This window comes from Acanthopagrus latus, chromosome 8 (assembly GCF_904848185.1).
Source record: "Acanthopagrus latus isolate v.2019 chromosome 8, fAcaLat1.1, whole genome shotgun sequence".
In the NCBI taxonomy this organism is placed as follows: domain Eukaryota; kingdom Metazoa; phylum Chordata; class Actinopteri; order Spariformes; family Sparidae; genus Acanthopagrus; species Acanthopagrus latus.
In genome coordinates, this window is record NC_051046.1 from 219346 (window position 1) to 230000 (window position 10655).

At 44.2% G+C, this 10655-nt stretch overlaps 1 protein-coding gene across 2 annotated transcripts in view; it reads left to right on the top strand.

Moving 5' to 3' along the window:
• The first annotated feature begins 7098 nt into the window (after positions 1-7098).
• The window catches only part of tbc1d15 (TBC1 domain family, member 15), a 19611-nt gene continuing 16054 nt past the window's right edge, over positions 7099-10655 (top strand). For both annotated transcript variants that reach the window (XM_037107449.1, XM_037107451.1), the window contains exons 1-4: positions 7099-7210; positions 9188-9289; positions 9649-9723; positions 9845-9989. In XM_037107449.1, the coding sequence (XP_036963344.1) occupies positions 7187-7210; positions 9188-9289; positions 9649-9723; positions 9845-9989 (346 nt within the window). In that variant the 5' untranslated portion in view covers positions 7099-7186. The remainder of the gene's footprint in view (positions 7211-9187; positions 9290-9648; positions 9724-9844; positions 9990-10655) is intronic.

Genomic DNA, 10655 nt, shown 5'->3' on the forward strand with positions numbered 1-10655 from the left:
ATGCATATTTTTTAAAAAAAATAGGCAATTCTGAGCAACAAACAGGAGAATAGGAAGACGAGACAGTTGACAACAATGTTCATTTGTGACCACTTGAGGCCTGAACAAACAACTTCTGGAACCAAAGACTGTCATCTATTGTTCTGAGCTAATTGGCAAGTGGCAATACAACAGTGGCTTCACAAATTGAGTAAGCCATTCACTGTTGTGCAGGCAGATTTGAAACCATTGTAAAAAATTCAGTTATCAAGACAAAAATCTGAAAATACACAATTGCAGCATGGAGATGTTGGTAATTTGTTTTTAAAAATCAGTGATTAGCTCCATAAGTGAACTAAAACTGATGTTTAGCTATGTCATTATTGCATTGACTCCAATTGTTCACATGAAAGAAAAATTTAAAATGCTGTGAAAAATTCAGTTTTTGAGGCTCAGTTTTTGATAAATCAAAGGAGGAGAGAGGAAATAAGTTTAAGAAGTTTTACAGTTTTTGAAAAAAATTGAGTGATGGACTTCACAATTTTTAATAGGTTTAAATGTACATAAGTTTCTTTAGTATTGGGGCTACAGTTTGATGAAAGTGTGAAGTTCTAGTGGGTTGATTTGTTATGAATTTTCAATGTTTTGAAGTTTAGATGCTTGCTGTAGCGCCACCATCAGGACTATTGGCTTGTGTTTACAGCTGAGGTTATCTGGCATGGGACTGGACCTTGGTGCAAAATTTAGTTAGCTTTCACCTACAGTCCGGTCCAAGCTGTTTGTTTTTATTAAATTTAGAGGCTTGCTGGGATGCCACCATCAGGACAGTTGTCTGGTGTTTCATGTTGAGGACAGCTGACATTTTGATCTGCCATCATCATCATCATCCTTACTGGGTCTCAAACCCACAACCCCTGATACCAAGAACCAGCTCCTAACTCACTGAGCTAATTGGCTGGAAGCGAGACCTGCTGTGTAGCTTCATTTGTCGACTCAGGGAGTCACTGTCCAGGCAGCTGTTGTCAAGGCAAATTTCAAAAATGGTCAAAGTGTCAGAAATTCTGTTACCTGAACAAAAATCTGATAATACATAAATTGCATCTTGACAACATGTAACTGTTGGTGATTTGTTTTTAACTCTAAGTGTTTTGCTTCAGAAGAGAAAATCTGATGTGTAAAAAACGCCACTCTTACATTCACACTCCAGTTGTTCCCTTGAGAGCAGAATTCAAAATGTTCTCAAAACACCCTAAGTATGTGTTTGAGAGATGTATTAATGTGACTGTGACGCGGTCTGACATGGAGGATCGTCACCTCATCAACACATTCCTGTTGACTTTGATTATAATGAATTGTCCTGGTTTTATGTCAGATCTCCACTGATCTTATATAAAATGGTCTTCAGTGTTGTTCTCTAACCCGAACCCTCTTCACCTCCAACCAGACATCTCAGGACATATAAGACCTTCTGACACTTGTCACTTATCTCCTGAATATGTACAGACCGCGTAGTTCTTCCATCAAACCATAATTTCACTTCTCCAGGTCTTGATTATAACTGTGATTAGAAGAACATACATATGCATATACGTTGTTTTTTCAGGGGGGTCATCATGCTTTGCAGGGTCGAGGTGAACATTATAATACATTATAATGCATCATTTTAAACATAAACTCGTGCTCATGCACTGTCACTGTATATGTGTAATATAGATCCTGCACACTATACAACATGTATACATACATATAATGTATATTATACATGTTTGTCCAGTCAATTTTCTTTATCTCTTTACAGTGTTTACTTCCACGGTGTTGGCTGCAGTGTTCTGTAATAAATTGTACACTCTTTCTTTTCACATTCTTTTTAACCGTTCACACCTCTGTATTTTCTATGATCATCATTTTCACTTTATTATCAGAATACTTTCATGAACATTTTCATAAACATTACAAAACACAACATTTAACCAAAAAGCAGAACAAATACATGAAGTCAGGCATTATAAATATCTTTTACATTTTATTTTTCAGATTAAATAATAGATGTTTGTTCAGTATAGACCCAACAAATATCACATCATGATGATTTTAATAGATGTTTCTGTGAAAGTAAAACTCACGGGGCAGCAGTAGCTGAGGAGGTCAAGCGGGATCTCCAGTAATCAGAAGGTTGTTGGTCTGAATCCCTGGCTTCCTGGCCGCAGGTCGAGGTATCCCCTGAGCAAGGTACTGAACCCCAAAATGCTCCTGATGAGCAGCTGGTACTGTGTGGCAGCCTCTGCCTTCAGTGAGTGACTGTGACAAGTGTTGTAAAGCAGAAAGCCTCATTAAAATCAGCTTAATCTGTTCAATGGGATTTTTTATACTCACCTGTTTCTGAAAGTCAATAACAGCCACTGCTGCAGATGTTCCTCTATCTCTTAATAATAATAATAATAATAATAATAATAATAATAATAATAATAATAATAATAATAATAATAATAATAATAATAATAATAATAATAATAATAATAATAATAATAATAATAATAATAATAATAATAATAAGAGGGCGGCTGTAGCTCAGCGGGTAGAGCAGGTCAACTAGTGATCGGAAGGTCACTGGTTCAAATCCCAGCTCCGGGCAGTGCTGAGCTGCATGTCGAAGTGTCCTTGAGCGAGATATTGAACCCCACGATGCTCACTAGTAAGGGCCCTGCGATGAGCTGGCGACTTATCCAGGGAGCACCCTGCCCTCGACCTGAGACAAGGCTGGGATTGGCTCCAGCAGCAACACCCCGTAACCCCATGGAAAGGGATAAGTGGTTTGGACAATCAAACATGACATGATAATAATAATTCATTTAATTTTTATGGTGCCTTTCAAGGTACCCAAGGACACTAACCAGACCAGAGAGGGGAAAATTCTGGATCACTGTTACACCACAGTCAGGGATGCTTATCACGCCGTCCCCCGTGCTGCACTGGGTCACTCTGACCACGTCATGCTCCACCTGATTCCTGCCTACAGGCAGAAACTAAAGCTCTGCAAACCTGTAGTGAGGACTTCAAAGACGTGGACCAGTGAAGCTGTGGAGGATCTCCAGGCGTGTTTGGACTCTACTGACTGGGATGTGTTCAGGACTGCTACCAACAGTCTGGATGAGTACACAGAGGCTGTGACGTCATACATCAGCTTCTGTGAAGACTGCTGTGTTCCAACACGCACCAGGGTGAGTGACAACAATGACAAAGCCTGGTTCACAGCCAAACTCAGACAGCTAAGGCTTGCTAAGGAAGAGGCCTTCAGGAGTGGGGACAAAGACAGATTCAAAGAGGCGAAGTACAAGTTTAGCAAGGCGGTGAAAGAGGCTAAACGACAGTACTCTGAGAAGCTCCAACACCAGTTCTCAGCTAACGACTCTGCGTCTGTCTGGAAAGGGCTCAGGCAGATCACCAACTACAAGCCTAAAGCCCCCCACTCCATTAACGACCGACGCCTAGCCAACGACCTGAACGAGTTCTACTGCCGCTTTGAAAGACAAAGGGACAGTCCTGACACCATCCCCCACGACACCTCCCAACAGCTCCAGCTCCAACTCCAGTCACCTCCACCAATGCCCACCTTAATGGGCCCCCCCTCCCCACCCTCCTCAGTGACGACTCTTTCCATCCATGAGAGGGACGTCAACAAACTCTTCAAGAGACAGAACCCCCGGAAAGCTGCTGGACCGGATTCGGTCTCCCCATCCTCCCTGAAGCACTGTGCTGATCAGCTGTCCCCAGTGTTCACAGACATTTTTAACACCTCACTGGAGACCTGTCACGTGCCAGCCTGCTTCAAGACCTCAACCATCATCCCTGTCCCCAAGAAGCCAAGGACCACCGGACTTAACGACTTCAGACCCGTCGCCCTGACCTCTGTGGTCATGAAGTCCTTTGAGCGCCTTGTGCTCTCTCACCTCAAGGACATCACCGACCCTCTCCTGGACCCCCTGCAGTTTGCCTACAGAGCCAACAGGTCTGTAGACGATGCTGTCAACCTGGCCCTCCACTATATCCTCCAGCACCTGGACTCTACAGGAACCTACGCCAGGATCCTGTTTGTGGATTTCAGCTCTGCTTTCAACACCATCATCCCAGCTCTGCTACAGGAGAAGCTCTCCCAGCTGAACGTGCCTGACTCCACCTGCAGGTGGATTACTGACTTCCTGTCAGACAGGAAACAGTGTGTAAAGCTGGGAAAACACATCTCCGATGCACAGACTGTCAGTACCGGATCCCCCCAGGGCTGTGTTCTTTCTCCTCTGCTCTTCTCCCTGTACACCAACAGCTGCACCTCCAGTCACCAGTCCGTCAAGCTCCTGAAGTTTGCGGACGACACCACCCTCATCGGACTCATCTCTGATGGTGACGAGTCCGCCTACAGGTGGGAGGTTGACCACCTGGTGACCTGGTGCAACCAGAACAGCCTTGAGCTCAATGCTCTAAAGACAGTGGAGATGGTTGTGGACTACAGGAAGAACTCAGCCTCACCTGCCCCCATCACCCTCTGTGACTCCACTATTGACACTGTGGAGTCTTTCCGCTTCCTGGGAACAATCATCTCCCAGGACCTCAAGTGGGAGCTGAACATTAGCTCCCTCACCAAGAAAGCACAGCAGAGGATGTACTTCCTGCGGCAGCTGCAGAAATTCAGTCTGCCGAAGACAATGATGGTGCACTTCTACACAGCCATCATTGAGTCCATCCTCACCTCCTCCATCACCATCTGGTACGCTGCTGCCACCGCCAAGGACAAGGGCAGGCTGCAGCGTGTCATTCGGTCAGCAGAGAAGGTGATTGGCTGCAACCTCCCGTCTCTTCAGGACCTGTACACCTCCAGGACCCTGAGGCGTGCAGGAAAGATTGTTGCTGATCCCTCCCATCCCGGTCACAAACTCTTTGAGACACTCCCCTCTGGCAGGAGGCTGCGGTCCATCAGGACCAAAACCTCACGCCACAAGAACAGTTTCTTCCCGTCTGCTGTCAGCCTTATCAACAAGGCCTGAATCCCCCCTGACACTCCTCACACTCCACCTCTACCACTGACTCTACTGTCACACTGACAGTACCATAACTTTATGCGTTACATTAATGCTCACCTTGAACATCCTGTTCATTTGCACATTTTCATTTGCACATCATTCTTGTAATTGTTCACTGCCAGCTGGTCTGCTCCTTTTTATCCTTTTACCCAAAAAACAGATTGTGTATATATATTTATATTGTATAGTTATATTTTCTACTTTTTAAAATAGTTTATATTGTTAATTTGTTATATTTTCTATTCTTTAAATAGTTTATATTGTTAATTTGTTATATTTTCACTTAATAGTTATTTGATGCATGCACCAATATCACCACAACAAATTCCTCGTATGTGTAACATCGTACTTGGCAATAAAGCTTTTTCTGATTCTGATTCTGATTCTGATTCTAACTAAGAGACTTAACAACTATACAAAGAATAAATGGATAAACCAAAAATGCAGTAGGATAAAGAGAGAAAAGTTGATTGATGGGGCGGAGCGAGATCTGATAGGCCTTATTAAAAAGTCTCCAGAGAAGTCTCTTTGTGGATTTCAGCTGGGAGAGTGTTCCACAGAGTGGAGGCTGTCACACAGAAGGCTCTTGTATGTCCGGTCACTTTTAAACATAAAAGTACAATTTATTGTCTCTAATTTAATGTTCATATCCTCTCCGATGCACAGACTATCAGTACTGGATCCCCCCAGGGCTGTGTTCTTTCTCCTCTGCTCTTCTCCCTGTACACCAACAGCTGCACCTCCAGTCACCAGTCCGTCAAGCTCCTGAAGTTTGCGGACGACACCACCCTCATTGGTCTCATCTCTGATGGTGACGAGTCCGCCTACAGGTGGGAGGTTGACCACCTGGTGACCTGGTGCAACCAGAACAGCCTTGAGCTCAATGCTCTAAAGACAGTGGAGATGGTTGTGGACTACAGGAAGAACTCAGCCTCACCTGCCCCCATCACCCTCTGTGACTCCACTATTGACACTGTGGAGTCTTTCCGCTTCCTGGGAACAATCATCTCCCAGGACCTCAAGTGGGAGCTGAACATTAGCTCCCTCATCAAGAAAGCACAGCAGAGGATGTACTTCCTGCGGCAGCTGCAGAAATTCAGTCTGCCAAAGACAATGATGGTGCACTTCTACACAGCCATCATTGAGTCCATCCTCACCTCCTCCATCACCATCTGGTACGCTGCTGCCACCAGGACAAGGGCAGGCTGCAGCGTGTCATTCGGTCAGCAGAGAAGGTGATTGGCTGCAACCTCCCGTCTCTTCAGGACCTGTACACCTCCAGGACCCTGAGGCGTGCAGGAAAGATTGTTGCTGATCCCTTCCGTCCCGGTCACAAACTCTTTGAGACACTCCCCTCTGGCAGGAGGCTGCGGTCCATCAGGACCAAAACCTCACGCCACAAGAACAGTTTCTTCCCGTCTGCTGTCAGCCTTATCAACAAGGCCTGAATCCCCCCTGACACTCCTCACACTCCACCTCTACCACTGACTCTACTGTCACACTGACAGCACCATAACTCTATGCGTTACATTAACGCTCAGCTTGAACATCCTGTTCATTTGCACATTTCATTGCACATCATTCTTGTAATTGTTCACTGCCAGCCGGTCTGCTCCTTTTATCCTTTTACCCAAAAAACAGATTGTGTATATACATTTATATTGTATAGTTATATTTTCTACTTTTTAAAATAGTTTATATTGTTAATTTGTTATATTTTCTATTCTTTAAATAGTTTATATTGTTAATTTGTTATATTTTCACTTAATAGTTATTTGATGCATGCACCAATATCACCACAACAAATTCCTCGTATGTGTAAAATCGTACTTGGCAATAAAGCTTTTTCTGATTCTGATTCTGATTCTGATTCACTCTCTGTTTTCAGGTCGTTTTGAAGTCAGCAGCTTTATTTGATTAAATAGTTTTAGAAAGAATAGAAAAAAACTGCGTTTGATTTTATTTTTTTCTTATATCAAAAAACAAAACAAAACAAAACACAATATAAAGAAAAAGACAAATAGTAACTCAGTGCGCGTGCGCAGAGCTTTTACCGGAAGCTGAGTTGTCAGTTTTGTTTTGGAAGTTGACAGGCACGTGAGCTGCTGACGTCATCAGCAGAGAGAGCAGGTGACATGGCGGCGGATTCTGTGGTGAAGGTAAAAACATGTTAACATTATTAATCTTTATGAAGTCTGTCACTTCCTGTTATTGATAACTCTGCCAGGTGCCGTCAGTGTGTCACTGATTGTCACTGCAGCTCACTTAACTAAACTGGTGATGAGTTAGCTGAAGTTAGCTAGCGTTAGCCGCTGTGCTAGCTGTATTGTAGCCACAACGACACCCTCCGCTCACAGCAGCAGTCCGAACACATGCCCCAAAGTCACTGCAGTCTGCTGTGAGCCTGTGTTAACGACATCACTGTTCATCTGGACTCATTGTTTTCACACCGACGAACCGACCCAGAGGCTCCGAACACCGCTCTGAACATTAGCATCGTAGTAACGAAGCGAGCTGACGGCTGTTAGCAGGTCGGGCCGCACAGAAGTCACTAAAGTGGTCAACAGTTAGCTTCTAAACAACAGGCAGCCCGTTGGGTCGATAACTTAACCACTCAATGAATAACACAATGGTAAAACAATCTTTACGGCATTTAAAAATGTAAACATAGTCCAGTTAGCTGACGCCGTTAATGCTATCGTTAGCATCGCGGCTAACAAAGTTTCTCAACACAGAAGGAGTTTAAACTACTCTCAGTCAGTCAGATGTGAGTACCTGCCGCTGAACCTCAGGTGTGTTCAGAGGAGATACATCTGAACAAACTGTGAGACATGTTTGAAACGCTGATGGTTCATCTCGACCTGCTGCAGGTCTGACTTGTCAAATCATCCTGACAGGGAACACTTCAATGAACATTACTGTTTCTGGAGCTGTTGTTTCAGACAGCATTTTGTGACGGGAAGCTGAAGCTGCAGCATCCAGACTCCTTTAACACTGTTTCATTTTATGTAGTAGAGCCCAGGTGTTGCTGCCCTGCTGCTGCCTCAGGTAATCAGTTAGTATGTTATTGTGTGTATTGAGTGAATCTGAACCAACCCATTAAAACACAGAATTCACAAAAACAGACTGATCGACGCACCACTGGCAGTTTTTTACAAGGTAGAATTACAGTTTTTGTGAAAAGAGTCTGGTGGATTTGAAGACAACATGGATGGATGTAACGAATTGAGGGATGGCTAACAGTAAGAAAAGCAGTGAACGCATTTCACAGCTGGACAGACAACTCTGTCATAAGACTGCAAAGACACCAATACTGTATGTTTGTGTCATGATCAGACAAACAGAGATAAATAGCTGTGTTCTTCCCTTCTGTTCAAAATGTAGAAAACGTGAACAAAACCACAATGCACTGCACCACAATGGACCAATAAACACTGCTGCTGATTGGTGACGTACTGCGAACTGGGAGGGGCTTGGTTTGGAAACAAACTGTAAATCAACAAAAACCTGGTATTACAGATGACAAGTGAAATATGTGAGAACACGGTCGGAGAGAAGTAGACAGTGAACTGGAACCTGGTCCAGATTCAGTCAGCGCTACCTTGTGTCACAGTTTGATCAGAGTTTTCCATCCCTGTTTTCACAGTGCAGAAACAAGATGGTGGCCGCTTCCTGTTCTCAAGCTTTACTGCAGCTGATCAGTAACTAACGTTTGTTTCTGAGAACATTTAAACAGAAAAGGCAGCGTAGTAACTGAGCTGGTTTATAGTTGATCAGCTCTGCCTAGTTCAGACAGCTTGATCACTCGATCCAAGACCAAGAGAGAGGTCAGCGCTCTCTCAATCCAACTCCACTGTTTTTGTCTAAGGGTGCACGCTTACTAAACATGAAATGGCACATTTTTGGCAGATGTTAGACGGTGTGTGCAGCAAAGCGGAGAAAAGTTTACCATGATTAATTTACTACCAACATAGTGACACAAAACTGTTTGAAAAGCTGTAAAGGTCATGTTAAGGTGTGTGTTTAAATCTGAAATGTTTTTTTTACTGCTCCTCACGTCGTCATCACTTTCTCCGCAGTCCTGCTGAATGTGACACCTCACACACTAACCCTTTCATATTTCGCCCATCACACAGGTTCTGTTTGAACATGAAGGAGTTTTCATTCATCCAGGTAGCGAGGACGAAGGCAGCGAGCAGTATTTACTCATTTCTGGCTCACTTCGGATTGTTGACAAGGTAAAACATGGCAGCCACCGCCATCAGTGTACGAATGTATGTATGAATTACTGTAAGTCACTGAGGACAGAAGAGTCTGATAAATGCCCTAAAATGTAAATGTAAAACAAACATGACATCACACATGGGTGGAAACAGCTAAATCTTTACTTTACTGTCGAAGAAGAATCAGAAAACTTCACATGAGGAAGCTGAAAGCAAACATTTACTTTATCATATAATCAGAATAACTGACAGGTGATTAGGCTCCACTTGATTCTTAATGGCTCCTAAAAGGTTGGATACTAGTGACTTATAAAAAGCTTTGCTTGAGGTGTTCTGCCGCTGGTCTGAAAGAGGTTGTGTCTGCTCCCTGCCAGGATGCTGAAATCATGGTGGAGTACAGGCCTGTGGACGATGCTGTGGACCCGTCAAACATGCTGTGTGCTGGGAAGGTTTGTGTACCAGAGTACAGCACAGATATGTAACTTAACAGCTGGAAGACGACAGCAAACGATGATGTGTGTGTGTTTGTGTGTGTGTGTGTGTGTGTGTGTGTGTGTGTGTGTGTGTCAGGACTCCAGCTCAGTGATGGAGTGGAACCAGTGTTCAGGTGAGAAGTCGCAGCAGCAGCTGTTAGAAACCCAGCTGAGCTATGAGACGGAGTGGGACATGATCAATGCCGTGTCCTTCAGGAAGAAACCCTGCACCAATGGAGAGAGTGAGTCTTCTTCTTCCACTCTCATTATGCTCTCACACCTGTTACAGGTTACCTGCAGAGCAAAGTGAAGAAGCACAGTTGAGTGCAGTAAAGAGTTTACTGATGTTTTAAAACCTTGACTAACAGAACAAACTGCTGTGAAATCATGAAATGTTAGTTCAGTGAGGAGGTTCTTCAGCCGTTTTATCACCCGTGGTATTTGACATACCCATGGTACCTGACATACCCGTGATACCTGTCACACCTGTGGTACCTGACATACCCGTGATACCTGTCACACCTGTGGTACCTGACATACCCATGGTACCTGACATACCCGTGATACCTGTCACACCTGTGGTACCTGACATACCCGTGATACCTGTCACACCTGTGGTACCTGACATACCCGTGGTACCTGACATACCTGTAGCACCTGTCACACCTGTAGTACCTGTCACACCTGTAGTACCTGACATACCCGTGGTACCTGACATACCTGTAGTACCTGTCACACCTGTAGTACCTGACATACCCGTGGTACCTGACATACCTGTAGTACCTGTCACACCTGTAGTACCTGTCACACCTGTAGTACCTGACATACCCGTGGTACCTGACATACCCGTGGTACCTGACATACCTGTAGTACCTGGCTGATGACTAGCCGTCTGGAGTTTTTTTCCT